Source organism: Camelus dromedarius, chromosome 19 (genome assembly GCF_036321535.1).
Source record: "Camelus dromedarius isolate mCamDro1 chromosome 19, mCamDro1.pat, whole genome shotgun sequence".
NCBI classification, from domain to species: Eukaryota; Metazoa; Chordata; class Mammalia; order Artiodactyla; family Camelidae; genus Camelus; species Camelus dromedarius.
In genome coordinates this window covers 21,619,728-21,637,361 of record NC_087454.1, presented here as the reverse complement: position 1 = coordinate 21,637,361, position 17,634 = coordinate 21,619,728, and the positions used below count along the sequence as shown (strand labels likewise).

Below are 17,634 nucleotides of genomic sequence, written 5' to 3'. Positions count from 1 at the left end.
TCTTTCACTATTAAGCAATTCATCCGTTAAATCAACATTTTATTGAGTGCCTACCACATGCCAGGGACTGCGCAGGGAGCGGAGGATTCAGAGATAAACACCGCTTGGTCTACAGATGAGAAGTACTGAGCAAGATGGGAAGGAAAAAAGGGAAACCAAAAGCAAAACCAAAATCCCCTCGGACCTCCCCAACATGGCGATCTTGGAAGCCGAATTTGACCTCCTCGCCATGGCCCTCCTCATCACGGCCCGCCCATCGGGCAGGCGTAGACCCTCTCAACATGGCGGCCGCGCCGACCTTCCCTTCATGGCGCGGGGCCCCACCCGCTCCGCTGCGCCCGCCGGCGGGAACAGTTCCGGGTACGGTGCGCGCCGGGGGCGGTGTCCTGGCCATGGCCGGCCTGTCGGACTTGGAGCTGCGGCGGGAGCTGCAGGCCCTGGGCTTCCAGCCAGGACCCATCACCGACACAACCCGGGACGTCTACCGCAACAAGCTGCGCCGCCTGCGGGGCGAGGCCCGGCTGCGCGGCGAGGAGCGGCAGCGGGAGGCGGCCCGGGCGCGGGGCGAGGTGCGGCTGCGGGAGGAGGCCCGGCTGCGCGAGGAGCCGCCGCTGCGCGCCTGGCCCGCCGCGGCCTCCCTGCGGGCGGAGCCCTGGCCCTCCCCGCCGGCCTCGGGCTCGGTCTACGCGACCCTTGGGGCCTCCGGCGATCTCGGGGCCTCCGCGGCTTCCTGGTCTGGGAGCCGCGGCTTCGCCTACCCCGCCCGTCTCGCGCCGCTCAGACGCCGTGCCTCAGTCCGGGGTAGCTCCGAGGAGGACGAGGACGCCCGGCCACTGGACAAGGCCGCGTCGGGCCTGGGCCACGGAGTCCGTCGCTGGTGGTCCGCGTCCCCGGCCCCGGCGAGGCTGCCCTCCGCCCTCCTCGGCCCTGACCCCCGCCCAGGCTTGCGGGCGACGAGAGCGGGTCCAGCGGGCGCGGCGCGGGCCCGGCCCGAGGTGGGGCGGCGGCTGGAGCGCTGCCTGTCCCGGCTCCTGCTCTGGGCCAGCCTGGGGCTGCTGCTCGTCTTCCTGGTCATCCTCTGGGTGAAGATGGGCAAACCCTCGGCGCCGCAGGAGGCGGAGGACAACAGTACGTCCCGGGCCGGCGCAGGGGAGGGCCCTGGGCGGGTGTGTGTCCACCAGCACGACCACCCGTTCCTTTCAGCGCCCGTCTGCACACTCCTGGGCCTTGTCAGATGTCTCTGGCCGTCTTCTTACCTCCAAACTTTGACTTTCCTTTCTCCAGCTGTGGCAGGAGAGAGCTGGGATTCCTACATCTGCAATAATTTCTGTCTTTACTTTATCCTATTCTCATTTTCTACCCTTGCCTACCCTACTAATCTCCCTTTCGCCCACGTGCTGGAAGCAATCTTTTTGTAGTCACTTTCACTTTTCCCTCTCCAGAGAAAGCCCTCTTACACACTCCTCTAACAGGCCCGCCCCCATTCCTTTGTAGTTCTTTCTTCCCTTTTGATTTCTTGCTCATTCACACATTAGTGCCCATTTGAAGGCACCTTAGGTATCACTGCTCACAGATAGGAACTGGTTGGGGTCCCAACTTTGCAGCACCAAAAAGGCCACATACTACACTTCTTTGGACCACAGGACCCTCATTTCTCAAAAGGAGATTATGCTAGCCCTGCCAATGAGACAGGTGTGAAAGAACCCTTTAAAGAGTTTAAACTGATGTAAATGGTGACATCTATCATTGTTTGCAGCACCTTCCTAGAGTGTGTTAAGAGAGAGCCCTGTGACTCAAGGACATTCCCAGCCTTGCTTCTGTCCACATTTAGTTATGTGATGAGACATGCCAATAAGAGGTCTGCAGGATACAGTATGTTAACAAATAGTTAAGGATTTGTGTATTTCCTGAAAGGGAAATTATCTTCTCCCATAATCCTTGGCTCTAGTGTAATAGGAAACAGTATAGAGATCATTTCATTATAAATTTAACTACAAGCGACTCCTGTTCACAAGTTTTAATATTCTCTGCAAAGAATGAAAGTGATTAATACTGTGCCCAGCCTTGAGCCCAGGCCACATCTTTAAACGCCTAGCAGAAACTATGAGAATGCAGGGGAAAGCTAAATTATGTCCTAGCTGTTGCAACAGATGGATGTTTGGGTGTACGAACAAGTCTGTGGGCATGGGGATCCCAGACTTGTGCACAGACTCAAATAATTTCTTGACTATGAGAGCAGTTTATCCACCTGCTAGTCAAGCTAAGCAGACCCAGGTGTGTCATGGCACTGCAGTGGTGCTGTAACTATGCTGGTAATGTCAAACAGTATTACTGTCATACTCACTGCTGAGATGCTTAAAGACAACATCTTTACATATACTGGGATTTACCCAGAGTTCCCCACCCGTGATGGTATCAATCCCTGTTTAACATATCATTGTTTACAATTTACAAAACCATCGTGTTTGTTATCTTGTGTGAGGCTAAGTCTGAGTTAAGCAAGGAAGGCTTTAGTGATCCTATATTATGATGATGAAGAAATAGAGGTTTTTGAGTAGTTGCCCAAGATCCCATGGGTAAACATTCTCAGCTGGGATTAGGATCCTGCTGTCCTTATTCCTAATCCAGGACTGGGAACCCCTTACATTTTACTGTCTGCATTATTTAAATGCTTCATTTAGATGACATCTTTCTAATCCTTACCTTTATGTTGCTAATGTTTAACTTCCCCTGAATTTTGAGAGCGGTCCCTGTTTGTACCCTTTTCTTCAGCCCTCACTTTTAATTTCCTCTGTTTCTTTTCTTGGTCTCAGTGAAATTATTGCCAGTGGACTGTGAGAGAAAAACAGATGAGGTGAGTGTGAGTTTCTCTAGCCTTTGTAATTCCTCCCAAGGATGTTAGCCTCCATTAAGAGATAAACTTGCCCAGAAAAAAGATCATAATAGGATCATTTTCAGAAGTGCTTCCTGTAATGTACTAGAATCATATCATGTTCTGTGATGTTTGTGTCAGGCTCAATTGTGGCAGTGAAGGAGTACTTGAAACAGAATTGAGCTCCCAAGATCCAACCCTGGGCATATTTTAGGAGCTCTCCCATCAGTCACAGCATTGAGGACTTTGATCTGCCTAAGTCCGTCTGGGGAGATGCAGTAGGTTGTGGTTGAAGGACCTCTCCAGCTCCCTGGCTTCAGGAGGAAGGGCTGACCACTTTTTAAGCATCAGGAGGCCAGGTTCTCCATTCTGCATTCTCCAGTAGTATATCTGTGGCTCTGAAAATGCTGTTCTGGTTTGAAACGTCATTGAGGGGGTTGTTTTAAAGACATCTGAAGTGGAGTTAGCCCTCTTAGTCTGTAGATTTGTTTTATGAAGCTTTAATGTTCCCTACAAATAATATTTGGAGAAGGTGAGCAGCCCCGTCCATTTACGAGTCATGAAAACAGCATTAGCGAGGAGCTGGGATGCTGGTACGGTTGGTAGTTTGGGGAAGAGACGGGGCCATAAATTTTCAGGTTATAAATCCTACCAGGAGGAGCCTTGTGCTGCCAGAGGGCATGACTTAGTAGTCTAATTATTACGTGTGCGATGCCAGGCCTCCCTGAACCCTCAGTGCACATCTCTAGGAGCCTGGGGGCTGGGAGAGAAACCACACATGGTCATTCCTACACCCCTGCGTTGACTCTCTTACCTGCGTTAATGAAGGGGCATCCTGATTCAACCAGTTTTATTTCTCTATGGCTCTTGCCATGTCATATTTGAGGGTGTTTTTATTACATTTATTTATTGCATTCATCCACCAGATATCTTTGCTTCCCTATTGTTTTGTTAAAATAGATTCATAGTAAGTATACTCTGCTGTCTATCATAAAAGCTACAGTTGATGATTAAAGGAAGTGGCCCAGAAACATAGCCAGAAGGGGAAATGAGAATTTTGAAGGCTGCAAACAAAACCAGGAAAAAATTAACTTTTCTGTAAGGCTTCTCTGGTGATGTTAGTTTTGTTTGTCTTTTACTTAGAAACGGATTCCCTGGTTTCTATTTCTTGGTCCATCATGCCTCTAAATGTATCAGACCCATTACTGAATGACAGGTTTGCTCCTTGGCCCTCCTCTGAGCTGAACGCGCTCACGCCCCACTTGAGTGAGCCCACAGGCACCATGCAGGTCCTTGCTAAAGACATGCTTAGTGAGCTGACAGCATGCTTGTAACTTCAGAGCATAGAAAGGCAGGGTCTGGGCCACGTCATCTCAGGCTCCCATCAGTTGCTGTGTTGGGCTTGGTTGAGCTGAGATTTCGTGGGGTGCCTTTGGCCTTCAGGGAGGTGGGGCACTTCTTGGTTTTGGTGAGGCTCTTGCTGAAAGTCTCATTCTTTGGGTGGCCCAGGCTCACCCAGAACCCAGAGGGGTATTTGAGTTTCAGATATACGTGTTCTTTCCCTTCTCAGCCAACTATGATACTGTTTTTCTTTCTGCCTTTGTGCTACTGAAACCATGGGGATAAACTGGGAGTGGGTGTGTTGTCTTAATCAGGCTGTCTCGTCGTCTGGTACCTTCTGTCCTTTAGGTGGTATCAGCCCTGCTTTGCCAAAATGTCTGTGAGTTTGGAACACTGTTAATTGTTACTGCTTTTTTTTGTGTTTGTGACAATGATAGATGTTGAATGTAGAAGATTTGAAAAATGTGACAAAAGTCACCAATGATTCTACCACATAGAGATAACCACTATTAACGTTTTGGGAACATTTCCTTCCCACTTTATCTCTCTATGTGTGTCTGTAGAATGGGGTGAGATCTCTGTATGTTTAGTTACATTTAACACTTAATTTTCAACTTTTCCCATATTGTTAAATATTTTTAAAGTAGTTGGGGTTTCTAACTCTACTAGTGAGTTGTTTCCAAACATTTCTAGTCATGTGCGTAAATCTTGGTTACATCATTTAGTACCTTGTCGAGGCTTAAGGTCTTTAGGCACTATGAGGGGACACACCTTGGTCTCTGAGACTGCTAGAAACCAAATCGGATCATGGCAACAAATAAGCCCCGAGAAGCAAGGCGACTTTGGTTCCTTCTGTAGTCGTGGATCCAGGTCCAGAACCGAGACTTTCACCTTCTGGTCCAGGGCTCCGCCTGGTGACAATCCAGAGGAGGCCCGGAGGTGGGGGTGAGGTGGGCTTGGAGTCGGCTGGCCAGATGCGATATGGCTCCACCACTTATGAGCTGAGGGATTTTAGTGGCCTACTAAGGTCTCTAAACCTTGGGCTCCTTGCCTGGGAAATAGGGGTTCAGTGAGGATTCAGTGCTCGCTCACGTGTAGACCACTCAGCACAGCCTCCGGCCTGTCGGCCGCTCAAGGAAGAGCAGCCTTTTTATAATGTTCTAAATCCAGAAAGTCTAGCAAAATGGTGTTATCCTGTTACAGGTGCTAGCGGAGTAGGTATACAGATACTCCTGTTTTCACATGCAGATGACATGTTTCTCCCTCCAGTTTGCTTGAAATTTTCCTTTTCTAGGGCAGTCCAGTCTAAGATGAGACATTTGCAGCAGATAATCTGCAAAGTAGGCAGTCCATAGGAAGGTGGTAGACACCTGACTCCAAAAACAGATGGGGGGCCCACGACAGAGGCAAGACCACGTTGTGCAGCACCTGCTCTTCCCTCCGAGGAGGCTGGGCTCCTGCGTTTTCCCACAGCCACGTTGCCTCTGCTCCACAGCCCCAGTGCATGGCCTTTATTCCGGCAGGAACCACAGGGCAGAGGCCCGGGAGCCTCCAGGGCAGACTGAAAGGCAGACTGAAAGCAGTCTGCCCCACTTTTACGGTGTTCTTTCAGTCAGTTACCCTGGTATTTATCAACCCCATCCCTGGGCCCAGCACCACTTGGCAGAATTTGTTGGTGTTTTTTCCTTAAAGTATGAGGTATGCCTTGCTGCTTAATACTGGATGGTGAAGGGGTAAGACCAGACAGACAGCCCCCCTCACGCACCCCTCCTTACTGACTGCTGTCCTGTGCCCTTTCAGTTCTGTCAGGCCAAACAGAAGGCGGCCTTACTGGAGCTGCTGCATGAACTGTACAACTTCCTGGCCATCCAAGCTGGTGAGTAGGTCTCATGAGGCTTGGGATTCCGTGTGCACAGGTTGTGGGCCGAGGCTGGCAGTGGGAAGCCGAGACGCTCTGTGGTCGTCTCCCAGAAGACACACTCAGAAACCAAGTCTCACCTTCCCCACTTCCCCACTCAGACACATCCTTTTTAAGCCTTCTGTCTGGGCAAAACACATTTGGTTCTGTGAGGGTCCCAGAGGTCCTGGCACATGCATGGGCCTTTCAGCAGATGCTCTCCCTTCTCTGGGATGCCCCCCAGCTAATGTTTTGGGGGTCCATGTTGCATTGGAAGGGGCCAGGTTCCAGGTCTTCTCAATCTGGTTCCTCCAACCTGGAGGGCCTCCCTATACCAAGTGGTCAGCCGGGCGAGGTGGAGAGGCCTGTGCAGGGGGCAGGCGTTCTGAGGGGTAGGCCGAGGACACTTAGGCCTGTCCAGCCCGCCAGGGTCCTGGTGTCTCCATCTGGCTGTGGGATGTCAGATAAATCTCTGATATCTTAGAGCCTTGGTCTCTCCATTTGACTGAGTCATCTTGGGTCTGTCTTTTCTTGACAAAATGAAAGTCAAGTGCTGTTCTCTAGAGGAGGGCATTCCCAACACCCTCATGAAACCCCCTCTGAAAACTCCTCCATCCAGGAGGCTCCCTCCCCCCTGTTTTTATTTGGTAAACTCATTCCTTGAGGCCAGAGTTGACACCTGAATTATACTGTGTCCTTCCCGACACCTGGTGTCAAGGAGGCTCTCGAAATCACTGATGACATAGGTGAGTGCTCAGGGCTTGTGCCCATGTTAAATATATTTGGCACAAGAACCAGATGGAGCTGTTAGGTCTGTGGGATGTTCAGGAGGTGCCTCTCCCATGCAGGGCCAACCCTTGTCTAAGGTTGTCACTGGCAAATCAAGGTTGGGTGGACTTAGACTGGACCCTCAGTCCTCAGGGCCAATCTTGTGGGCCTCAGCTCTGCCACCTCTTCCCTCCTGACTGGTGGGAGGCTGAAGGTGGTCAGGGAGGCATCTGAGAGATGTAGGAGTTGGGGCTTACAGCATCACAGTCATCGCGGGCATTTCTCTTATGGCTCAGGTGCTTGGCATATACATTCTGGCCTAAGGGGGTGTTCTAAACCTTTGTGATTCAGTTGTGGTCCAAGGACCAGCAGCATCCATGTCACCTGGAAACCTATTGGAAATACAGAATCTCAAGTCCCATCCCAAACCACAGCTAGGCCCTTTTCAGAGGGAGTGGCCTTAGGCCAGGCCTGGAGACCTGGGCAGTACTCGGGGGGAGGCTCCCAGCTCCAACCTAGCGGGGAGCCAATGACCAGGGAGCTCAGAAAGGAGCTTTGGAGCCCCACACCGGGGCCCCACTGCCCAGCACAGAGACCCATCCTCTGGGGGGCATTTTGGACATCCTCCCCAGGGCCCTGCAAAACTATGGGCCTGGCGTTCCAGGTCACCTGCCAGCCCGTGTCGTGAGTCGGAGTCCCTGCAGTGCCGTGGTCTCCCTGCTTTCTCTTTCCTGGGCTGTGTTTATTTATAGTGCCGCCCCAGTACCTTCCAAAGCTGTCTGTCTGATCCTTTTAGGGATCAACTGCAAACAGACCTTGGTATTGGGCCGCTTTTTAGTCATTTAATGCAAATCGCCGCACCGCTTTGCAGGTCAGGTTTTAATGATCTGGAATCGATCCAAGCTAAGTGGCTTTTGATCTCGCTGCAGAGTGAAGATGCCCCACAGAAGCCGAGCCGCTGGGCCACACGTTCCGCATCAGAGCTGATGGCTTGATTCTCGCTGCAGTTTTTAGTCTGTTTCAGGGTAAATTTTTTTCACCTCTTCTTTGTGTTTCAGTGTGTGTTTTTTTCCTCCTAGGTAATTTTGAATGTGGAAATCCAGAGAAGCTAAAAAGCAAATGCATCCCCGTAATGGAAGCCCAGGAATATATAGCAGTAAGTAGGCTGCAGTGCATATCCGTTCCCGGGAGGTCCTGGTGCTTTTGTATTGATCTTTCAGGTCCTGCATTTTTTTCCCTTTCCATTTTGTGTTTGCTTTTTGGCTTGTTTGCTTTCTTTTTTAAAAAAAAAAACAACCTTTTTTTTTTTTTTTTAACTCAGTTGAGTGTTAGACTACTTTAAGTGAAGGCAGGCGCCGAGGTAGGGGTGACTGGGAGCCAGAGCTGGGCCTGCCGGGCAGCTCACTCCTGACCTGCTGCTCCTGGACCAGCTGGCCTGGGCTGTGGCTGCTGCCCCTTCCTTAAATGGCGCTGTGACTTGCTCCTCCTTAGCTCACTTTTGCCCCTCCCCCCAAGTCTCAGCAGCTTTAAGACGTTTAACCTGCCATTCTCTCCCCTCAGGATGACCTCTGGGTCACTCAAGGTGCGTTTTGATCCTCCGTGTGGCCACAGGATGATAGAATTGTAGATCTTAGGAACTAGCAGAAACCGTAGGGACCACCTAGTCCAATTTTCATTTCACAGATAAGGAAATTGAGGCCCAGAGAGGGGCAGGAATTTGCCCAAGGCCACACAGCTGGGACTGGCCTTTGGGCCCCCCACCCCCCAACGCATTCACTTTTCCGTCTTAACAGTTGCCGGCTATTTCGCTTAGTGCTGCAGTCCTTGAGAAAATTACATTCTTTCAGCTGTTTCTGACCTGCATTGTTTTCCTGTGTGTGCTTCCGCATCACCTCCTCTGGTTACAGCCTCTTCCCTGGCTCTCATCAGCCCCAGATTTCCTTCCTGCCAGTTTGCTGTGCATTTAGTGGAACAGGGCTTTGGGGCATGCGAAAGATACGGAGAGGGCTCCCTTAATTCAGCAGCAGCAGAATGTTGCTCCAGCCGCTCCTCCCAGATGCAGAACTAATCTTCTCCCGCCCCCTCCCACAGAATGTGACCAGCAGCTCCTCCGCCAAGTTTGTAGCCGCCCTGACCTGGATACTGAGCAGTAACAAGGACGTGGGCATCTGGTGAGTGTAGGTGGGGGGTCCTGAGGCGCCCGCGACCACATCCTCACCCATCAGCTGTCTCTTGCGCTCCAACAGAGGTGACTCAAGCTTGAAGTTAGAGGGCAGGTCTCCCAGTGGGGTTGTTGGTGAGCTTGGCATGAAGCTGGGCAGCAGAAGGAGAACCATTAGGAATGCAGACTAAGGAGCAGTTCCAAGATGAGACACGAAAACCCAGGTACTGGGACGTTCACCTCATGTTCCGGCTAAACCTGTCTTAAGGAACTCAGTCTGTGCCCCTTTAACTCACTGGTCCCTCATAGTTTGCTGGAGAAGGCATTTTTCTGTACTTTCTTCCCTTGGTGGTAGTTTTCATTTGTAGATGAAATGATTCTGTATGTTGGATTTACTCAGTATGGAAATTGTAAAAAGAAAGACTGGATTTTATTCCGACTGGGCGGTTCCGTCTTGTTTCTGTCTCTGGCGAGTACCCGTTAACTGAGATAGTGAGCCCTTCACCCTCCTGAAAGGCCCCATCTGGCTGCTGATCCCAGGGGTTTGGGAGGTACCAGCCACCAGGCAGACACCAAGAATCCCCTGCTGGAGAGACACTCGCCTCATCACCCCCTCCCACTCAGGGTTTGTCAGGGCCTCTGTTCAGGTTACAGCTCCTGATATTAAAGCACACTCTAGGGTTTTGTTCTCTTCCTCTCTAATCCACCCAAATTACTAATTCCTCAGCACTGCATCCAGCAGAAGCCCCCCAGGCAACTCAGCCAAAAGCTTGATGACTAGATGCATGACAGGATTAAAATTCGTTGGCTTAAAAAAAAAATTAAGCTTCTCTGAGTGGCTGAGTGATTTTCCCATGTGTTAGAAAAGGCAGAGAACACACATTTTATCCTCAGCAGCGCTGAAGCTGCTAACACAGAGGAATGATGACACTGCCTTTTCACGTTGGGGAGGGCAGCCTGGGGGCGGGGGGCTGAGCCCAGCTCCCATGACCAGTGTTAAAAGTGGGTTGTGAGAAATCGGGGCAGTTCAGATACCAACCATTGCAGTGTGCAGTCCAGAGCAGGAGCTTGTCACCTCACAAAGGAGATGCGGGTGTTGGGGTCCCCACATGTCCTGATGCCACCCCGCTGGGGTCAGGGTGGAGGTGCTGTGGCTGAGGTCTGCCTCCAAGGGCCTGACGGTTTTCGTTCTCCTGAGCCTCGTGGCACCCCATGGTCTCTACACTTAAACAGCTTATGTGCCTCCTCGTCACGGAGGAAAAGCACACCCTCCCAGACTTTCTGTCCTCGCCATGCCGTGCAAAGCCAGCGATTCAGTAAACATTTCCATTTCTCTGTGCTGGAAGGTGGGGATCCAATTTACAGTTTAATCTTCCGCACGCTGAGAGGGTCTGTCAAAAACCCAACAGAGGGGGACGTCACTTTAGCAGTAGGGGTTCAAGCCTGCTGTCGTCTTTAAAGTTTTATTCTTTCTAAGTAGTCTACATGGGAAATTTCTGGAAAGAGTGCAACCAGGATAGTCTTTTTTATAAGCAAGTGGAGGCCTCAAAGCCCCTCCTTCCTTCTCATCCTTCTTTTTAAAGTGAGGCTGATACCGTGGCTCCTCAGAGCTTTTGAGGGAGTTGACAGCCCCATGTCCTGTTTCAGGTTGAAAGGGGAAGACCCGTCTGAGTTGGTGACGACGGTGGACAAGGTGGTCTGCCTGGAATCCGCCCGCCCCCGCATGGGGGTGGGCTGCCGCCTGAGCCGTGCCCTGCTCACAGCTGTCACCAATGTGCTCATCTTCTTCTGGTGTAAGTCCTCCCGCCCTTTCACCCCTTCCCCTCACCACTGGGACAGCAGCTCGCACACAGCACCTCCCGGGAGCCCAGCTCAGCACACTCCTGGGCATGAGTGATGAGTTATAGAAACCCTGGCCAGGGGCGCTCATTTCTGTCTAGTGCACCTGAGGTCTGCCTAATAAAATAGGAGATGAACAAGTCAGCCTCTGCCATGAGTTGTCTTTACCTTTGGAGACTGGGTGCCTGGAGCGTGAAGATAACTAGAAAATGTCCTTGATTTGGGGCAGGGGACCATCAGCATCCCCGAGAGAGAGCCTGGCCTGGCCTGGCGGTGGGCATTGTCCTTTCCAGGACCGCGGAGTGCCGGCTGCTCCGAGGGGGAGACACAGCAGGAGCTTGGCCTAATTTTACTCCCTGAACAATATAAGCATCTCTTCAGGAGCTACAGATGCCTGATGAAAGCAGGCAGGGCCCAGGGTGCTGAGCTGCAAAGGAGAGTGCAGGTCTTGTCTCCTGACCTCAGGGGCTGCCTTTAAGCGGAGACCTCGGGGTGTCTCTGAAGGCAGAAGGCTACGTCACAGAAAATGCAGGCTCTGCAGAGAGAGCCAGATTCCAAATCACAGGCCTTCTAGGCGTGCACACAGCTCCCTCACCCACCCCGGCCGGCACAGACATCATTATCGGCAGCTGCATCTCAGAATACAAAGAGCCTGCATGTATATATGTATGAAACGCTGGTTCTGGTTCACAAGGGAGGAGATGAAAGCCCCGGAATGAGGCTGGGAGGAGCCGAGATCCGGTGGCTGGGGATGCCTCTGTGGTGACAGCCGGCGGGAAAAGGATGATCACTTAATAGGCTGTCTTCCCTTTGCATTTCCGCATCCTTTGTTTCCTGCTTGCTAGCCCTGGTTCTGACACACAGTAGGTACCCAGGACACCCTCGGCCTGCAGCACAGCAACTTGCCCTTGTGAGAGCCAGTGAGCCCCTGAACGGAGAAGGTGAGGGAAGGAATTAACGGTGCTCTGTTCCCTCACAGGCTTGGCCTTTCTGTGGGGGCTCCTGATCCTCCTGAAATATCGGTGGCGGAAGTTGGAAGAGGAAGAGCAGGCCATGTATGAGATGGTGAAGAAGATCATAGGTGCGTGGCCCCTGGTGAGAGCGCTGCTGGCGCCTGCCGGAGGATCCTCACCCTAAACAGTGCCCTCTGTCCTGCAGACGTGGTCCAGGACCACTACGTGGACTGGGAGCAGGACATGGAGCGCTACCCATACGTGGGCATCCTGCACGTGCGTGACACCCTGATCCCTCCGCAGAGCAGGTGAGTCCTGGGGCGGACCCTGCTGGGGAGGAGGCCTGGAGCCTCGAGTCAGTCCTGCGGGGAGGGGTCCAGCTCAGCCCCAGATCACAGGAGTTAGGGCGCCATCCACACCTCCTGCTGCTCCTCCAGCCATCAACTCACTATGGCAGATCAGAGGCCCGAGGTACAGAAGCATGGTCCCACTCCTCTGTAGAGCTGGTGGACTGTTAGTGTTGATACTGATTGGGGTGCTTTGGGCAGCAAGTCCTAGACCCCTTGCCTCCCTGAGTGGCTCTGCACGAGTGGGAGTCCAGGCACGGGCCAGCTGGGTCTCTGGTTCCATTTCTCTCTGACTCTCGCGGCCCTGCCCTCCGCGGGTGTTGTCAGCTGGCTGGAGTTCCTCGTGCTCACAAGATGGTGGCCAGCAGCTGGCTGCCTGTCATGCTAGCAGGGGAGAGACGGGTTTCCTTTCTCTCACAAGCGAGAGGAAACATCCCCAGAAGCCACCAGTGACACACTCTTTGAGGCTCTGCTGGCCAGAATTGGTTACTCATCTATTTTTGAATCAGTCACTGGCAAGGAGAAGGAGATTGTTTTTCAATCATTCTTTAACCACAACCCATAGTCAGAAACACATCTTACTCAGCTGAGATACAATGTCCAGTCCCCACACACAAGTGCACACATGTGTCATGGGAAACGGTTTCACAGCAGTGAATGGGGTCGGCTTCCAGGGGCACGGCCTGTGAGAGGCTGTTGTCATGCATGACTCCAGGACCACCTTCCACTTGGGCTGCAGATGCTGGATGGGTCCCTGACAAAACCACGATCGGGTAGAGTTGTGGAGCAGAATCTCAGGGGGCAGCCAGCAGAGCCTATCACAATGTCGGCTCAGCCTTGGCTGTGGTCTCCAGCCAGATGCCATCTTTTGCTCCAATGACACTAAGTACTCTTCCTTGCTGAACGCTCACTGTGACTGGGCACCACTCTGAGCCCTTCACAGGTGCAGGCTCACTCCCTCCAACCTCAGCAGGGCCCTGGGCAGCAGAACAGTGAATACCCCATTTTACAGATGAGGAAACTGAAGCACAGGGCAGTTAAGAAACTTGCTCAGAGACCTACAGCTGGTGCCACTGTGTTCCCAGTGCAAGGCTCTGTGTCAAAGTCACTCTTTTCTGTCAACCCAGGAGGAACTGGAAGAGTAGAGCATTTACGGGCCCCTTTTTAATGTAAAGTTGCTTAATAACTTTCGTGTCTAACGCACCCTCTGAGACGGTGGCAGGCATGGAGCTTAGAGCAGACTGACCATGGTGCGGAGCTTGTGCCAGTTGTGGTCCCCAGAAGGGCACACAGCCCTCCAGCTCTCAGGGAGGCTACGTGATAGATTCAGACTCCCGCCTCATTTCTGGCCCTGCCCAGAGTCGTCATCACGTGACCATGGGTCACAACCTGTCTGAGCTGTAAAGCAGAGATAATACCACTGCCTTGCAGAGGGCTGCGGTGAAGAGAGGCTTTCATTCATTCATTTTCTCAACAAATGTTTATTGAGCACCTACTGCATGCCACACTTCACTGGGTCATGGGGGAGACGGTAGGGAGAAGCAGAAGCAAAAACCTCTGCCCTCCTGGAGCACCGGTTCTATGGAAGAAGACAGAAGACAAGATGCATAAAGAAAATGCGTGCTATTAGATGGTGACAAGTCCTAAGGAAAGGGGAGCAGGGTGTCAAAGGAGGTTGCCTCACCCCTCCCTGAGTCAGCACGTCGCACTTGAACGCTCATCATAGGACCACACACAGAGGCACTTAAACTCGAGCAGGAAGTGGCGTTGCAGCTTGTCACCGGCCTGAGCCACACGCCTCAGCTCCTGTGCATCAGTGGAGACCACAGGCAGGCAGCTGCCCCGCAGGGTCTGGGTTCCTGTTGGTCAACCCCGGGAGGCTCCTGCCTGGTCACCTTTCAGCCTCTTGATTCATCTCCCAAGCCACCCAGTCAGTGCAGCCCAGCTCCCGACTTGCAAAGACATTAGCTCCTGTCAGCCCTGTGTGGGTACACTCTGCCCTGTGGATGAGGGCCTGCTTGTCGTGGGAGATGGAGGGAGATCTGGAGAGCTTGCTCAGGGAGGCAGGCAGGGGTCTGATGAGAGCAGCTGGCTCGGGCAGGCTTGCTCATTACCTGGTAATGGGCAGCCTGGGAAGAGGGGTTGGGGGTGAGGCAACCAGTCCACAAACTGCTGGCTGCCTACCCCTCTGGGACCCAGTATGAGGGGCTCAGTCCCCAAGTGGGGACTGCTAAACAACCGTGGGGTTTGGTTGGTGACATGACCTGACCCCCCAGGAAGAAAGCCCTGAGACCCCCACTCTGCCTCCCGACTCACTGGCCACCTCAGGAGCATCCCTCCCTTTGTGCTCCCCCGGGTGAATCTCCTGCTCCCATAGGCACACACGCACTCTCTGCATATGGGGTCATAGGGCGGTGGTCTGCAGTGCAGATGAGAGGCAGGGGCTCACCAAAGCGTAGATATCAAGGCAGCCTTCCCTGACTGCCCTAGAATGTACCTGTCTAGTCTGTAGGGAGAAGAGGAAATAAGGGGCTGTCCAAAGGGATGCAGGGCTCTGCTGGGACTCTGTCCACGGCAAAGGAACCTGCCTGGTGACTCTGATTCCGAGAGCAACTCCAGCATCTTGGCTTCCCTGGCTGGATGTTTAGTTCATCTCCATTCCTTGAATTGCTGTGGAGTCTGAACTCAGCAGCCCAGTGGCCACTCTCTAATTAGCCCTCATGAGGCATTAAGATGCAGCCAGCACTGATGGTGGGGCTACCTGGCCATGGCTGCTGCAGTAACAGGTCCCAGCAAGAGTCGGCAAAGCACAGCCCCTCCCCACTTGGACACCTGGGGTGCTCTTGACGCTTCGGCTCCCTTTAATTGAATGTTTTTGGAGCAGAGAAGGTTGAGGAATCATTTCTCTGGGGTCCAAGGAATTTCCCTCCTCTGCAGGAGTCCTGTTAGTACCTGACCGCTTTTCCTCCCGCTGATAAATTCTGCGTGGGACCTTAGGGTTTTGTCCTCCACTTCATACAAAGGGCACCCCAGACCAGCTCACTTCTTGGCAGCGCTGGGCAGGGTGGCCGAGGGCATGACTTGCCCTCTGAGCCTAGCCCCTCTTGTTGCAGGAGGCGCATGAAGCGGGTCTGGGACCGGGCCGTGGAGTTCCTGGCCTCCAACGAATCCCGGATCCAGACGGAGTCCCACCGTGTGGCGGGAGAAGATATGCTGGTGTGGAGATGGACTAAGCCCTCTTCCTTCTCCGACTCGGAGCGATAAACCCTGGGCAGGGGCCAGTTCCCAGTCAGCCTGTCCCAGGCCAGTCCCTTCCAGGGACGTGAGAAGGCCACCATCCTGCCGGTGCTGAATTCACACTTGCCTTGACTTTCACCCTCCTCTCGACCCTGGTTCCAAAGGTCTCTCTGTCTGACTTTTCAGAGATGAGCTCAATATGAAAGTATGGGCTTCCTTGAGGGGCAGAGGGGAGAAACCAGAGGTCAGGTGGGCAGCTGTCCTCTGCACGGGTCTGATCCTCTCTGCCCCATTTTGCTGGCAGAAAGGGGAGATGGGTTTGTTTTCCATGAAAAGAAAAGGTAGAAGTACAGTGGCCGTGAGACCCTGCAGAGCTAGCGTGTGGTTGGGTGGACAGCAGCTTGTCCACTGCGAGTGAGCGCCCGGCAGCAAGGTGGGCACCATGCCTGTGGGAGGTGGGTTGGGATGGTGGGCTGGGGCAGCAGGGGTTGGGAAGCAGCTTGGTCATGTGCCTTCGGGGGATGTTACTTGGGAGCTGAGGGATGAGGGGAGAAAGCCAGCCCTCTAGCTGAATCGGGCCTCTTATCCAGGAGGGGAAAGAGGCTAGAAATTAGAGCAAGTACTGTAGGACAACTATCTAGAAACGCTGGCTCTGGCGTGGGGGGCCTCATGTCAGGTGGAGTGAGCAGCTGGTGTGGCTTCCTGGGAGGAACCTTGAGTTGACCCAGGGCCAAGAGCAGAGAGGAGGATCGAGGCTGCCGCCAGTCACCAACCTGGCAGTGCCACCGGAGGCAGCCTCCCTGGTGGGCCTCTTCACTGGACCAGTGCAGCCACAACACTGCACCCGATCGAGATTCTAGGACCTGGGGAGCCTCGCGCTTCCTGTGGGCGAAGATCATCTGGTTGACAGCGACCGTGGCCTCCCATCCTGGGGCAGTTTAAGGAGAACTTCAGCGTGGTGCACATTGGTGCTGTTCCTGGGCACAGAGGCCACCGCTGCCCCCTGCTGGCCACCGGCCGAGCGTCCTTATGGCCCCCGTGCAGCCCATCCGCCGCTAGGCGGGAGCAGGCTCCAGAAACACCCCACGGGGGGCCTTATTAGTTAAGTGCGGGGAGCCTCTCCAGCAGACCACATCCTCATATGTTCTCATACGCGGCAGGCGGGAAAGGGGGCCCGCAGAGGAGATGGAACAGCTGCCTCCAAAAGGCATTAACCCCCCTTTCTGGAATTATTGGTATTTTTTGTTTCCTTAATAAAGCTCCAGTCTCCCTCATTTGAGCAATACACTCTCATTTCCTCTGATGTCTGGGTGAACAGCGGGGCTGGAATCCAAGTGCTGGCCCGGTGGCAAAACAGAAGTCTTCTAATCAGGCTCCAGCCAGAAGAATAAGAAACTGCAGCAGGCTTCAATATCAGGGTTGAAACTTGGATAAATAAACTATTAAAAATGGATGGTTCTCATCCGTGGTTCTTTCCCTTTCCCCCAAAGCAATGTGTAAGGAAAGGCAACGTGTGGAGTTACTAAGCACTGGCCCTGGAGAGGTCAGCTGGGAGAGAAGGCAGGAGCAGCCAAGCGGGGGCTTTGGGCCTCAGCCGCTCTGTGACTGGGTCCTTGGGCAAACCACACTCTCAGAGCCTCAGTTTCTATGTTTATAATACAGTGTGACCATCCTACCTTTTAGGGTGAACTCACAAGATGCCTGCTTGGTCCCTGTGGGTGGCAAGGGGTGGGAGCCAATAGGCCCTCTTTCCTCCAGCCCCATTTCTGCCTCCCCTTCAGGCCCCGGAGGCCCCTGGATGTGCTCTGTGCCAACCCTGGGATGAAGAGGAAGGAAGAGCCAGGTGAGTTCGGACAGGGCTTCTCGAGAGGTGATGGTGTGTCCTAAGGAGACAGGAAGTTGAAGTTGGCAGCAGACTTGTCTCCTCTGGGCCCCGTCACAGGGGAGAACACAAGTGTAGCCCGGGGGACACATGGGGGTCCCCCAACTGCAATGGAGGCAGGGGTTTGCTGGGGATGCTTAGGGGGTCCTACGGCTTCCCACCAGCACCGCCTCTACCCCCAGGGCAAGCTGCAGGTGTGGGGGATTGGCACTATATCCTTTGAGATGCCTTCATTTCTCAGCCTGGAATAAAGGCAGCCTCTGAGCTGTGGTCACTCCACACACACACAGACACACCCTACCGCTGTCCCTGTCCACACGGGTCCCAGCTGTGGGGC

General features: G+C 53.4%; 1 protein-coding gene across 1 annotated transcript; it reads left to right on the top strand.

Moving 5' to 3' along the window:
- The first annotated feature begins 317 nt into the window (after positions 1-317).
- Positions 318-16,868, top strand: LEMD2 (LEM domain nuclear envelope protein 2). The gene is made up of 9 exons (XM_064476396.1): positions 318-1,128; positions 2,814-2,854; positions 6,014-6,089; positions 7,958-8,034; positions 8,970-9,049; positions 10,687-10,832; positions 11,858-11,959; positions 12,037-12,139; positions 15,292-16,868. Exons 1-9 carry the CDS (start codon positions 393-395, stop codon positions 15,440-15,442), a joined length of 1,512 nt encoding a protein of 503 aa, XP_064332466.1. The 5' UTR covers positions 318-392; the 3' UTR covers positions 15,443-16,868.
- Positions 16,869-17,634: the final 766 nt, after the last annotated feature.